General features: G+C 37.1%; 6 protein-coding genes across 6 annotated transcripts in view; 3 read left to right on the forward strand and 3 right to left on the reverse strand.

Moving 5' to 3' along the window:
- The window catches only part of CBG16596, a gene marked incomplete at both ends in the record, with an annotated part of 5933 nt that extends 3876 nt beyond the window's left edge, over positions 1–2057 (reverse strand). The window contains 7 exons of the mRNA XM_002641854.1: positions 828–960; positions 1008–1101; positions 1145–1245; positions 1294–1474; positions 1523–1731; positions 1781–1856; positions 1902–2057. Coding sequence (XP_002641900.1) covers positions 828–960; positions 1008–1101; positions 1145–1245; positions 1294–1474; positions 1523–1731; positions 1781–1856; positions 1902–2057 — 950 coding nt within the window. The remainder of the gene's footprint in view (positions 1–827; positions 961–1007; positions 1102–1144; positions 1246–1293; positions 1475–1522; positions 1732–1780; positions 1857–1901) is intronic.
- A 278-nt stretch (positions 2058–2335) lies between these two features.
- Positions 2336–5528, forward strand: Cbr-rpia-1 (the record flags this gene model as incomplete). The annotated part of the gene is made up of 4 exons (XM_045244047.1): positions 2336–2395; positions 4742–4894; positions 4942–5184; positions 5229–5528. The coding sequence occupies 4 exons, from the start codon at positions 2336–2338 to the stop codon at positions 5526–5528; spliced, it is 756 nt and encodes a 251-aa protein (XP_045096011.1).
- Positions 5529–5999: 471 nt separating this feature from the next.
- Cbr-msd-3 lies at positions 6000–6380 on the reverse strand (the record flags this gene model as incomplete). Its single annotated transcript, XM_002641856.1, has 2 exons — positions 6000–6227; positions 6279–6380. 2 exons carry the CDS (start codon positions 6378–6380, stop codon positions 6000–6002), a joined length of 330 nt encoding a protein of 109 aa, XP_002641902.1.
- A 220-nt stretch (positions 6381–6600) lies between these two features.
- Positions 6601–7892, forward strand: CBG16599 (the record flags this gene model as incomplete). The annotated part of the gene is made up of 5 exons (XM_002641857.1): positions 6601–6659; positions 6707–7202; positions 7252–7571; positions 7618–7705; positions 7752–7892. 5 exons carry the CDS (start codon positions 6601–6603, stop codon positions 7890–7892), a joined length of 1104 nt encoding a protein of 367 aa, XP_002641903.1.
- A 1082-nt stretch (positions 7893–8974) lies between these two features.
- CBG16600 lies at positions 8975–11841 on the forward strand (the record flags this gene model as incomplete). Its single annotated transcript, XM_045244048.1, has 8 exons — positions 8975–9055; positions 9102–9194; positions 9245–9336; positions 9710–9849; positions 9897–10117; positions 10445–10742; positions 10811–11346; positions 11644–11841. The coding sequence occupies 8 exons, from the start codon at positions 8975–8977 to the stop codon at positions 11839–11841; spliced, it is 1659 nt and encodes a 552-aa protein (XP_045096012.1).
- A 239-nt stretch (positions 11842–12080) lies between these two features.
- Positions 12081–13652, reverse strand: Cbr-pot-1 (the record flags this gene model as incomplete). Its single annotated transcript, XM_045244050.1, has 9 exons — positions 12081–12200; positions 12245–12343; positions 12394–12479; positions 12574–12722; positions 12777–12919; positions 12961–13029; positions 13070–13167; positions 13214–13373; positions 13527–13652. The coding sequence occupies 9 exons, from the start codon at positions 13650–13652 to the stop codon at positions 12081–12083; spliced, it is 1050 nt and encodes a 349-aa protein (XP_045096013.1).
- Between the last annotated feature and the right edge of the window lie 110 nt (positions 13653–13762).

Raw genomic sequence — 13762 nt, forward strand, 5'->3', positions numbered from 1 at the left:
AATAATACAAAACGAGGATCTTTTTTTCAAATACCTCTGAATCCAGATCGGTGATTAGGGATGCCCATTAAACACGAAAAACCAAAAACCAAAAAACTTCCCAAATGAAGATGACGAATCAGATCGATTGTCGAGTGCACCTTAATATACCACCATCAGCCAGACTTCACGTGAAGGATGGAAGTTTCCACTCAATTTTCTTTGATTTCGGTCGTTCTCTGAGTTTCTCCACTAGCGACCATTGAGACAGTTCGTTGTAACTCCAAAGAACAAACAATTCTTCTTTCTGACCTGTCTTAATTTTCCTCCTTTAATTTGCTATGGAACCAACTTTGATGTATTCAAAAGTATTCATAATCAACAACAACACGAGATAAAAAATCAACGAAAACAAAAAAAAGTAGCGAGGCTTTCAGGTTAAGAAACAATATAATCAACGTTTGTCAGTACTCAGAAAAATGGTGAATGTTGAAGACATGAAGGCGACCATCGTCATTTCCAACAGCCAAGTATCCTCCTTTGGGTGAAAAATCAACGCAACTGGCATGTGTCACTTTTCCGTTCCTTTCTGGGAAGTTTTTGAACGTTGTCTGACTTGCCACATGGACAAGACGAATGTGATTCTCTTTTACTTTTGAGCAAATAGCCATTAATTGAGCATCGGAGTTGAAGGCGATCGAGGAGACAGATGTGACAAGGTTGGAAACATTGAAAAGAGGAGTTGGAGTAGTAGAATCACGGCAGGAATGACCGGAGTAAACATTGACAATTCCAGTGTCACTTCTATAAAAAATGTTTGCATAACGTATTTTATAACGGCGTCTTACCCAGTGGCAAAATAATCTCCATGCTGGCTGATGGCAAGAGTTGTTCCATGGACGGCTCCATCATCTGTGAATGTGTGTTGAGCCGGTTTGGATCCAGGTAAGCCAATTGTAGCGATTACAACCTGACCAGCCTCTGGAAGCTATGCGAATTAACATTATAATTTTTAGTATGAAACTAACGGCAAATAATCCACATCTCGCAGCTGTGCGATGGGAAGAACTTGATACAGGTAGCGTTGGCAGGAAGTGAAATAGTTGTGATGTGTTCCATGGACTGTAATAAACGACTTAAAACTACTCCATTTGGACAGACTTACAGTAGAGTGAAGCACATAGACGTGTGAATTGTGTCCGGCGATAGCTAGAAATTGAGAATCGTGGGAGACTGCGAAAAACCGGACGCCTTGTTTTGGAACAGCTTTAAAATTGATATGAAAAAACTATAATTGTTTTGTCATGAACTTACTGTTCGGAGGCTTCAATTGGGTTATTTGTCTGGTGTCCATATTGTACTGCATCAAGTATTCCTGTCTCGTCGAAGAACAAATGACCGTATGCCCTTGTCCAGCAATTTCCATACAATCAATTGGAAACTTCGTGAAAGTAGCGCTTTGTAAGAAATGATCTTTCTTCACCTCGCTGCTAACCTGAAATTGATAAGTTGGCTCTGGAACTCGGATTCAATGATCACGAACTTCAAAAAGTTGAATATTTCCACCTTGATCTCCTACGATTAGAACGGGACGAGTTCTGTGAAACTTGACCGATGTGATTCCTCGATTGAATCGATGTCCAATATTGAAATCTTTCAGAAGGGTTGTACGAATAGTCGTTTTTGGGAGTTTCACATCTTTTGCCAAGTATCCTGCCGCAGATTTTAACAATGATCCTTCTTCATCATCTTCTTCTGAAAAATGAATAAAATTTTGAAAGATTATAATCATTTATGCAACCTGCAGATGCATCAGCCCATTTCGGAGTTCCTCCGTGCCGTTTTTTGAAAGCTGCTTGCAGACGGCCGATATATTCCTATAAATTGGATTTTTAATTATAAAATTATACACTCAAATATACCTTTGAATCAAGTTCTCCATGTTCTTCATCAGTCGTTCGTTTCAGTTCCACTTTCAATGTTTTCTTTACTTTCTTGGGAACAGAAACCACGAGATGGTCATCATCCTCGTCATGCCAAGCTGCCTTTTCAGATTCAATTACAGGTCGCTTACTCATTTCTGTAAATTAAATTTTCAAACATGTTTAAGTTAAGATTTCCGGAAATTTTTTAGTTATAAACTGAAAAAGAAAAATAGAGAAAAAAGAATTTTTTTGTCGTCCACTTCCGTGCACTCTGTGCAAACACCCTCACGATACTTTGCACATAAAAAGTATTTTTATTTCAGCAGTTTCAAAGTTCTTTTATCAGTCTCAGACATGTTTTTCTGTTTTTCAGCGTTTTTCATATGTTTTCCTCAAAATTCTCATTACCAGGAGTAATTCGAAACGTCAGAATGGTCACCAGCACCGCTCCCGAAGCAGAACTGGCACCAATCGAGCAAGCGAAAAAACGGGTAAGTTAAAGGTGGGGGGACATGAAAAAAAATGGGCAAATTCTCTTATACAACCATCTCTTATACTACTTTTCTCTCATACTACCAAGTCTCTTTTACTACCAAGGTCTCTTATACTACTTCTTACCACAGAGTCTCCCATACTACCAAAAGAAACAAGAGTCTCGAAATTTCTAGAACGTACACAATAGAGAACTGTAAAATAATCTTCACAAATTTCACAAACTCAGGATTTTAATGTTTAATTTAAGTCTTAAACCCCAGCCCATACTTCCCTCACTACCAATTTTTCTTAATTGTTTTTTCTCAATCCTATTTCATTTCCTTTTGCTTTCAATATTCCTTCGTTTTTGCCAAATTTTCCGTTTTTTCCCAATTTTTCTCAATTTTTCCCAATTTTTCAATTTTCAATTTTCCTCAAGTTTCGTGGTAATTGAAATGTTCTCATTTTTTCATATTTTTCTAAATTATTGAACGAAGGAAACAATCACAATTCAGTGATTTTCCCACAAAAATTCAAAACTCCCAAAAATTGGCCCAAAATGAGCTATTTTTTTTGAAAATTGTTCGAACTGGGCAATAAAACACTACAAAAACTATTAAATTGATTTTTTTCGATTAATTACCACGAAAATTTGAGCAAAAACTATGAAAAATGAAGGAAAATAGAGAAAAATGGGATTTGCGAAAAGCTGTGAATTTTGCGAAATTTCCCATGGAAGAGAAAACCAGCTCGGCCACGGCCATGGACTGATGACGTCATCACTGGGAAATTTTATTTTGGGATTTTTCTCCGTTTTTCATAGTTTTTGCTCAAATTTTCGTGGTAATTAATCAAAAAAACTTAATTTAATAATTTTTGTAGTGTTTTATTGCCCATTTCGAACAATTTTCGAAAGAAAACAGCTCATTTTGGGCCAATTTTTGGGAGTTTTGAATTTTTGTGGGAAAATCACTGAATTGTGATTGTTTCCTTCATTCAATAATTTAGAAAATTATGAAAAAATGAGAACATTTCAATTACCACGAAACTTGAGGAAAATTGAAAAATTGGGAAAAATTGAGAAAAATTGAAAAAATGAGAAAAATTGAAAAATTGGGAAAAAACGGAAAATTGGGCAAAAACGAAGGAATATTGAAAGCAAAAGGAAATGAAATAGAATTGAGAAAAAACAATTAAGAAAAATTGGTAGTGAGAGAAGTATGGACTGGGGTTTAAAACCTAAATTAAACATTAAAATCCTGAGTTTGTTTAAACATCCTGAGTTTGTTTAAACATTTTTAAATTAAACATTAAAATCCTGAGAAATTTAGAGACACAAAAATTCAAAACAACTAATGCCTTTCAGCCAATGCCCAACAATTTCCACAATTTTTTTTTATAAAGAGTGAAATATATGACACAAAATCAAAAAGAACAATCAAAAGACAATGAGAAGTGAAAATTTTCTGCCGTAATTTTTGAAAATTCAGAAATATTGAGATTCTGAAGTTCTGAAATTCTGAGGTTTTGAGGCCCTGAAATTCTGAAATTTTGAAGTTCTGAAATTCTGAGATTCTGAAATTCGGAAGTTCTCAGATTCTCATTTTCTGAAGTTCCGAAATTCTCAGATTCCGAAATACTGAAATTCCAAAGTTCTGAAATTCTAAGAATTCTGTGATTTTCAAGCTCTGAAATGCAGGAATTCAGAAACTCCTTCAAAAAATTGTACCCCCGAATCACAAGCGTTGTACCCCTGTATGAAATGGGTTGTACCCCAGAATCATTGGTAGTTTTCACCCCCGAATTTTTGTACCTACTAATTTTGTACCCCCGAATCACCGATTTTGTACCCCTAAATCAGTTGTACCCCCTTGTACCCCCCAAATTTTTTGCCAACTACAGGCTTAGGCCGAAAGTCTTGTTTCTTTTGGTAGTATGGGAGACTCTGTGGTAAAAAGTAGTATAAGAGACCTTGGTAGTAAAAGAGACTTGGTAGTATAAGAGAAAAGTAGTATAAGAGATGGTTGTATAAGAGAATTTGCCAAAAAAATGTTCTCGAAATTCCGTTCAAAGATGCCCCTCGAGGAGTTGAATTTGTGAGGGCGATGATTGAGGGTGCGGCGCCGCTACCGACTGAGCCACGCGGGCAAAGAGAAAGGGCACGCCCGATTGCATACATAAAGGCGAGGACGACAGCTGTACGCAGAGTGACATTAAGCGTTGTACACCGTGACGGTAGAATGCATACTCTAGCTACAAAAAAACTACGAAAAATCTCCTGTCCCCCCACCTTTAATTTAAAATACATTTATTGGTTGGTCACTAATTTTATTGAAAAAAAAATATATATGAGTTATTTCCAGGCTGCTTTTGCCTGTGGAGAAAAATACGTTCAAAGTGGATGTCGTCTCGGTGTCGGGTCCGGAAGTACTGTGAAGTATCTCGTCGAGTATCTGAAACAAGGATATCAAAATGGACAACTGAAGGATATCATTTGTGTCCCGACCAGCTTCTTGGTAAATCAATATTCTTATTTTCCACCTTGAAAAAATTTTTCGTTCAGACGAAACAATGGTTGATCGAATCAGGACTTCCAGTTTCTGACCTAGATGCTCATCCAGAATTGGATGTTTGTATCGATGGAGCCGACGAAGTTGACGGGCAGTTTACGTGCATCAAAGGAGGAGGTGGCTGCCTAGCTCAGGAAAAGATCGTGCAAACTGCTGCCAAACATTTCTACGTTATTGCCGACTATTTGAAAGACTCTAAGCACTTGGGTGACCGGTATCCTGCTGTACCGATTGAGGTTTATTTAGATCATGTGATTTTTCAAAGAATCTGTAAGTTTAGGTTCTCCCTCCAGCATCTCAACCTCTTCTTCGTTCGATTCCACGTGCCGAGGGAGGCAGTTGTCAACTCCGTCAGGCTACAAAAAAATGTGGACCAGTCGTGACTGATAACGGAAACTTTATTATTGACTGGCAGTTCGAAAAGAATGTGTCTGGTCGAGATTGGCTGGCGATTCAGCAAAGACTCGCAAACACTCCAGGAATCGTTGAGACTGGATTGTTCATCGGATGCGTCGACGCAGTCTTTTTCGCTTATTCCGATGGATCCGTTAAGGAAATCGTGAATACGAAGAAACACTGATTCATTGCTTTCTTGAGTCATTTTAGTCACTTTGTATTTTCTCTTTAAAAATTCACTTTCCCTTTTTTCATCCGTTGTGAAAATTATACTACTCATTCCAGTTTTTACCATAGTTTACGTGTAGAAAACCAGTTGTGTTCATAAAAAATGTTAATGTTATTTGTGTTTTTAAGAATACCCATGTCACAACAAAATTTTCAGAACAGAGATGTCTGGAAGGACTATTTCGAGATACGGCATAAGGATCGAAAATTTTTTGAAATTTGGAATACGAAACGGAAAAGAAACGACGGAAAGAAACATTTAATTCGGAAAACGGAAAAAAATATTTCACGGAATCCGGAATACGGACATATCTTATAAAGAAGCAATCTCATAAAAACAAGAACAACAGAAAAAGATACAATTCAAATTCTTCATTTTCATCTTCCTATTGATGTGTTTATCTTTTAGAGCCCAAAAAAGTTCACTTTATGCGGTTGCAGACATTGGGATGGTGACGGTTCCAGCTGGAGTGACAGCAGCGAACGCAGCCTGAGCATCAGTGGCGTCAGCTGGGGCGACGGCGAAGTGAATGACCAGCTTGTCCTCCTTTGGCGCTCCAGCGGTACGGGTGATAGTAAGATCCTTGGATCCAGATGGGTCCACGAAGCCGAAGACTGGTGTGATACGGTACTCGTTGTTGTTGGAGGACTTGATCTGGAACAAAAACCGTTTAATTTCTGATGATCAGAATCTTCTGAATCAAACCTTGAAGATCATCTTTTCGGCTCCACCATTGACCAGTTTGTGAACGGAAGTTCCTCCGGCAGCTGGAACAGTGCACGCTGGTGAATCGGCGGTCAAGGACATTTTTGGAAGATTTGTTCTTCTTGTCCAACTGACCAAACTCTCTACTATTTATAGCATTCTTATCAAGATGTACCACTAACCTTCCGTGAAACTTTTAATTAAAAACGGATTTGTAAAAATCTTTTTAAATAATCAAATAGGAGATCGTGGATCCAGAAAAAAACAATCATTTCACATTATTTACGTTGTTCCGAGCATATCACATTGATTCGCAGCGAATATGCCGTCCGAAAAAGAGGAAGATCCGATGAAGAATGTAACGTTCGCTGAAGGCAAAAAGTAACAAAAAAACTAAATGAACCATTTTTTTGAAACTGATTTTAAAGGTTCGGCGATTGGAAGATCGGACAAGTTTTAGACGAAGGAGGATTCGGAAAAGTATACATTGCAACGAATATTCATGATCCAAATAAAGTTGCGGCTCTGAAGGCGGAATCAAATGAGATCGAAGGGGGATCAGCAATCAAATTGGAAGCCATGATTCTGAATAGACTGAACGAAGGTGGACCAGCTCCACATATTCCAATTGTGTATCAATGTGCAAAACGTAAACTCTACTGTTATATGGTGATGACTCTTCTGGGGAAGAATCTTCGAAAGCTGAAGTCCACCAATATGGTAGTCAACAATGGATTCTCTCGTGGAACATGGAGTCGAATTGGAATCCAATGTCTCTATGCACTCAAATTCGTTCATGACAATGGATTCATCCATCGTGACATCAAACCCCAAAACTTCTTATTGGGTCATGAGAAGGATTTGGAAAGAGCACGAATCGTGCATATTCTGGATTTTGGATTAGCCAGACCATTTGCCACCTTTGTAAGAAATATAGACTATTATCTAGACTAATATCTAAACTCAATTTTAGTTTGTTCGAGAGAAAAAATGGATTCCCAGAAAGGCTCGTGGAACTGCAGAATTCCGTGGAACTCTTCGTTACACATCTCCAAATGTTCATCTTCGAAAAGAGCAAGGACGCGGTGATGATGTTTGGTCTTTGCTGTACGTTCTCATCGAGTTGAATGGAGGAAAAGCTCTTCCATGGCAAACGGATTCTCAACGTGAACGTGTGGAGCAAATGAAACTGAATCTGCCGTCAAGAGTGGTTATGTCAAACATGCCACAGTGTATGGACAAAGTGATGCCTCATCTGGAGACACTTGACTACTATCAAAGACCTGATTACTAGTGAGTTAGTGAAACAACTTTAATTTTCGAATTTCTAAAATTTTAGTTTGGTATTCAAAGCTTTGTGGCAAGTTATGGAGAACGAGAAGGTCACACCAAGTTCGAAGTATGACTGGGAAACTGAAACGCCTGATGTAGGTCTTCAAGTTTTCAAACCGTGTATTTATATTGTTTTTTCAGAAGTCCATTCCACCTGCTGCTTGGGAGAATCCAGCTGGAACATTCTTCCAATCTGATCCATTGGGAATCAATGGTCCTCCAACACCAGCTGAAGCAGCCCTCACGACGGAGAAGAGTGGGAAGAAGCAGAAGAAGAAGTGATGAACTTTTCGAATGAAATGAATTTTTATAATTATGATTTTTAATTTAATTTCCTCATTCTCCAAAAGAGTTGGTCATTTTTCTGCACATTATCAAAATAAAAATAGTAATTTGACCTAGATATTTGTAGATATTTTTGGAAAAGTCATCAATGTATTTTGAGGAATTCTGAAAAAGATTTTTTTCAAATCAGGAGCCTCAGTTTTCATTTATTTAATAAAAAACTTCGAATTTTCAAAAAAGTCTGAAAATTTTGCGGATTCAAAAATGAAATTACAAAATTCCATGGAAATCTGAAAACTTGGGTTTCTTCAAATGTTTGATATTTTCAGATTTTGATATTTTTTGATATACGAAATTCAACTTAGATATTTTTTGAAAAAGTTTAAAAAATACTGAAATTTGAGGATTTCGAAATTCTTTGACAAAATTTTATGGAAATCTGAAAACCTGGATATCTTTAAATTTCTAGGATTTTCAGATTCCCAATTCACTAGTTTCCAAAAATTGTTCATTTCAAATTTTCGAAACTATGAAAATCAGAAAACTGAAATTACTATAATATTAATTGTTGAATTAATATAAATTTTGCTTTTTTTTCAGAGTTTTCGAATGCATTGTTGTTTTTCCATGCGCAATTTTTTCCATCTGACATATTTTTATTATCACACTCGAAAAACTCTGAAAATATTTGTGCATGACATGGGAAAAAACAAATAAACAAGAGAGTCATGCTATCGAGTTCTGGAGACTTTTGAAAAGCTGGAAATGTAGGTTTGGAGCTAACTAAATCAACATCGACCTGTTTCATTCTCCCTGTTCTCTTTATTTTGTGATGAGTAATTTCCTGTAAATCTTGAAAATATTTCAAGAAAGAGTTGACAAAACTCTATCCGCACTCGATGATAAAATTGGCAAATTTGGAAGTTTGCGGAGCGGAAAACTGATAAGAAAAGAGACACGAGGGAAGTGATAAAAAGCAAATATTGAAAAAGGAATATTGAGACATTTTAGGCATTTATCGATTGTTTTTTCTGATATTTTTTCACCTATCTTTGAATAGCTTTCAGAAAAATAGCAGAATGATCACTCCAGATTTAAGTGATTTTTTGGAGCACGAAGAGAAAGAAAGCATTTTGAGGGCAATCTCAGCAAGTGATAAAGTAAGTATTCAACTGTTAATGATATCATGAAAAAAAGAAAATTAAGATTCTATCGTCTGGAATTTGCCAATATCTAACTGTTGAAAAGGGAGAATGGGTCAAGCCTAAAACAGGAGCAGCGGTTGCTTTGTTTGTCAAGGTACAGTAAGATCTGGAGCAAAAAAATCAAATCGAAATATTTTTTTTCAGAATAGTTCAGAACGATATTATCGAATAGTTGTGATTGAACCATCATCTCAACGAGATTGGGAGCCAGCTGTGCAATTCGATTTCATAATAAGGTTGGAATTCCTTATACCGTAGGCCCTATATTCGAACGGTCCCTAATAAAAGGGCTCTGTAGTAGAAAGAACCTCTTTAAAATGTATTGTTTGAGTTCAACATTTTCCGTAAGTATTCATTTATTTATTCCGGAAATTTGGTGAAATTTTCTTTTTGTTGGCCAAAGTCTTTCTAAATTTTTTGGAAATTGATAGTTTTTCATAAATTTTGAACAAGAATTCACACTATTTTTTGATTAAAAGTTTTGAAAAAATAATAGAAGGACCTTTGCAATAGAAAGGCCCTCCGGATGTACTTTGGAACATGAAAAGGGACGGTCCTTCTAATACAGGTTTTACGGTATATGTAGGCAATCAAGATTTTTAATTTCAGAGATAAAAAGTTTGAAACAATTCAAGTCCATGCGAAACTTCTTGTCTTCGAAAATGATAAAGATAACGAAATCGGTCTTCATTTTTACGATTCCAAGGAATGCGAAAACTTCCATAATAGTATTTGTAGGCGACACAGTGGTGAGTATCCAGAAAAATGTTTCAAATTGAAATAAATATTTTTCCAGCTAAAACGGAAAACCTCGGAAAACCTTCATTGTCTGAAAAGAAAGAGAAGAAAAAGGAGAAGAAAAAAAGGACTTTTCCACTTATCCATAGTTTGTTTCACTCGAAAGTATCTAAAAAAGTTATAGAAATCGGAGAACCAACTGATTTTCGACATGTTGATGGAATCAAGTTAACTGATGGACAAGAAGACTTGTATATGCAAGTGATGAGCAAGCTAAAAGTAATTTTTACTTTTTTGATTAAAAACTTTGCATTCATATAATTTTTTAAAACTCCCAGTTTTTCAGATATTTGCCGATTTCTTGAAAGACACCTGTTTTATACGTTTTCAGTAAGAAACTTACCAAAGGGGGGGGGGGGGGAATTTAAGAAATCGGCACATATCTGATGAACTAGAAAACTTTTAAAAATTCTATGAAGGCAAAGTTTTCGATCTCGGTCTATTTTATAACCTCCAAAACTTTCAAAGTGATCGGAACTCATGAAAATGGTCAGAATGGCCGAAAATCAACTGAAAAATCTTATTGACCTGTATATATTTTTTCAGACTGAAACTCCGGAAGAAGAAGAGACTGTAGTTGCTTCATCATTCTCATCAACTTCTGCAACACATCGTTCTTCTTCTTCTGTAACTGTGACGACGTCTTCTCTCAAACATAGTCAGACTGTGACTGCCAAAAGTACTGATTGGGAAACTCCCAGAAAAGATACATATGGAGTTATAAACAAAAGAGAACCTCAGAATATATATCGATTTGAGCGAAGTGAGCAAGGAAATGAACTTGAGCAGAAAGTTAAGGAGAGACCGCCAGAGTTACCAAGCAGGAGTACTTCGAGGCACATTGGTGAGCCGATAACAAGATCGAGTTTGTAATCTACTGAATTTTGAATTTTAATTTCAATCCTATTTCAGATCCATCTTCTCCATTCATTCCATCTCATCGTGGATCGTATCGTTGGGCAACTCAACCGGATACTATTCCAAAATCACCGCCTCCAGTTGCACAGAACTCTCATCAAGTGGATGAATTCGCGGAAATGAAACTCTCCACGGGCGCTCCAAATCGTACTGCCCCACCTCCTCCACCAGCGAATCCACCTTCTCTGAAGACAATACAATACAAGACGCCAGTTACTTCCTCCACAACACGAAGAGAGCCTAGTCCTTCAATAAAAGTATCCACAAAATCAGCTCCTCCACCACCATCTCCTTCTGTCAAATCGTCGTCACCGTTGCCACCAGTTTCCACTAAAGCTCCACCCCCACCACCTCCGCCACCACTTCCACCGATTGCCACACCATCTACAGTACCTCCTCCTCCCCCACCACCACCACTTTCATCAGTTATGAATCCAAGTAATGACGATGAAGAAGATGATCCTGGTTCTCCACCTGTTCGCTTATCAACTGTTCCTGAATCCTCTACTGATCGAAGAAGTTTAATGGATGTGAGTTTAATATTATTTTTAAAGTTTTGATCCGTAATTCAAGAAAAACGCGGCTGAAAATTAAAATTTACTTGAAAGGTGATGAATAGGGACGAGGATTTGAATTCCCGCGCAGTGAGAAAACTAGGCCACATCAGGTAAAAAAGGCGTCCCGTTGCCGCGGCCGGGAACTCAAATTCTCGTCCCTTTTCGCGAACTTTTTTTCAATCTCGTTTATCGAGAATTTCGGATTTAAAAAGTCGCAAAAAAATTTTTTTTGATCGGATCCCTTTAAATAAGTTTTTGCTTGTTTTCCAGCAAATCCGATCAACAGACCGTTCAAAAGTACTTCGAAAAGTTAGCGAAACACCGGATTCGCGACAATCCGTTGTTTCACCAACGTCTGGAACTATTGTGGATCAGATTCAAAGCTTCCTAGATGCAAGGAGAGCAGGAATCAATCCAAGTGACTCAGAAGGCTCAGATGATGACGATGACGAAGAATGGAGTGACTAGAACCTGTTTAAATGACGAACACATTTATTTTATCTTGTGAAAAACAATAAATAAAGTACTAATAAAGTAAATAGCAATCAAAAAAATATGCCGGATGAGTGAATTATCTAGCAGAAATGTCCGGAATGGCTTTTTCCAAAAAGCGGAACCCGGATAAATACAAATATCACGGAATCCAGAACAAAATTGATTTCTCTGAGAAGATGTGGTTTTCGTAATGCGGAATCCGGACATCTCCGTTATCTAGTTAGTCTCAGCAGTTTACAATTAAACAGATAAATATCGACGAACTTCAATTTGTTAGATTTTGCTACGACCATTCCTTTAATTTTCGTTAAGCAAAAGTTCTGGAGGGCTTCCTGAATTAGTCCAATAATATTAGAATAGGAAAATTCGATATTACCTTAACAGTTTCTTGAAACTTATGAATCTCATCAACATGTTCAGGTGTACCATCTGAAGCGATCAATTTTTCAATGTAGCTGTAACATTCTTTATTTTTCTGAAAAAAGAATTCTGTACAGCTTTAAGAAAAATGATCATGAAACTTACGACAAGTTCAATAGGAAAGGTGAAGTAGATGTTGTGGGTTTCAAACTTTAGTTTCACTCGTACGGCGACTTTGCATTGAACTTTTTCTGTAAAATAAATTCAAATAGCTGAATAACACAATTGTGATTTTTGGAGTCAGGATGTTGTCGATTCAGAAACCCCCGTTTGGAACTGACTTACGTTTACATTTGAAACATTCTTCTTTACTCTCATCGGAAATATACCAAACTGTTTTGTATTTTTTGAGGCAACCTGGACAATTGATAACGAATTGTAGAAAATCTTGAGCATTACTTTCAAGGAAAGACGAGTCGTCAATATCATATTCACTGCAAAACAATATTTTTGAAAATTTTAACAACCCGCAGTTATATGAACCTCACTTGTCCATTTCCACAGGATCCCCGATTGATATCAATGAGAGTTCTCGAGCTTTTCTCGCTGAACTCTGTTCGCTTTCAATTTTAGACATTTTCCACCAGTTTCGAACTGTGTCATCATTTCGTGTCTTCTCCCGGTGGCTGACCTGAAGAATTGTTTTTTAAGCAATCCAAAAAAGTTTCCTACCAGTTGGATTGCCAGTTCCTCAGCTTTTGTAATTGGTTGGTCGTTGCCGAGTTCACTGAGTTCGTTAATCTAAAACGAGGCTTTGCTGATTTTCACTTATGAATCTTACTTTTTCTTGGTCTATATCAGACTTCGTCCAGTTTTTCGAACTCTTCGAAATGGGATTGTTGGCATCTCCAAAATGTGGCCAAGCGACAAAGTGGCATCCTGAAGTAATAGGTGGCACAAGCTCGTTTCATTCAAAGTTTCATACCTGCCATCTCGACTTGAACCACACCTTCTTTAGTATTTGTGGTCGGGTTTCGGCGAACATTTCCTCGATGAATCCTTATCACTTGCCGAAGCTTCAATCCCACAATAGGTTCCTTATTATCTTTTGAATTCATATAAACATACATAGACGATGTCTCATCCTGAAACAAATATTTAAATTTCCGTCTTGAATTTTAAAAACTGGCACCTGAAATTTGGATTTTCGAGGCCCCATCCCAAAAAAGTTTTAAATATTACTGAAATCCCAGCTGCAGGTTATTTCTAATTCGACAATAAACATCTGGAAAACTCACTTTCAGTAGGAGCAAAAGTTGGTCCGCTATATTACACATGAATATAATTTTTCCATAAAAGTTCCATCGGCTTGGGCCTGGTATGAGTTCATTGATTTTATGGTATTCGTAAATCGCTTTTGACATCTGAAGTTCTTTAATGGGGTTATTCAGGGAGTCGGCAAAAAAGGAAAAAAAACTCCGCGAAAACTCGGAGAGTGTTCCAATCTGGCTGAAACTTTGGGGAAAACTGGAGA

Source organism: Caenorhabditis briggsae (assembly GCF_000004555.2).
Source record: "Caenorhabditis briggsae complete genome, chrIII, whole genome shotgun sequence".
NCBI classification, from domain to species: Eukaryota; Metazoa; Nematoda; class Chromadorea; order Rhabditida; family Rhabditidae; genus Caenorhabditis; species Caenorhabditis briggsae.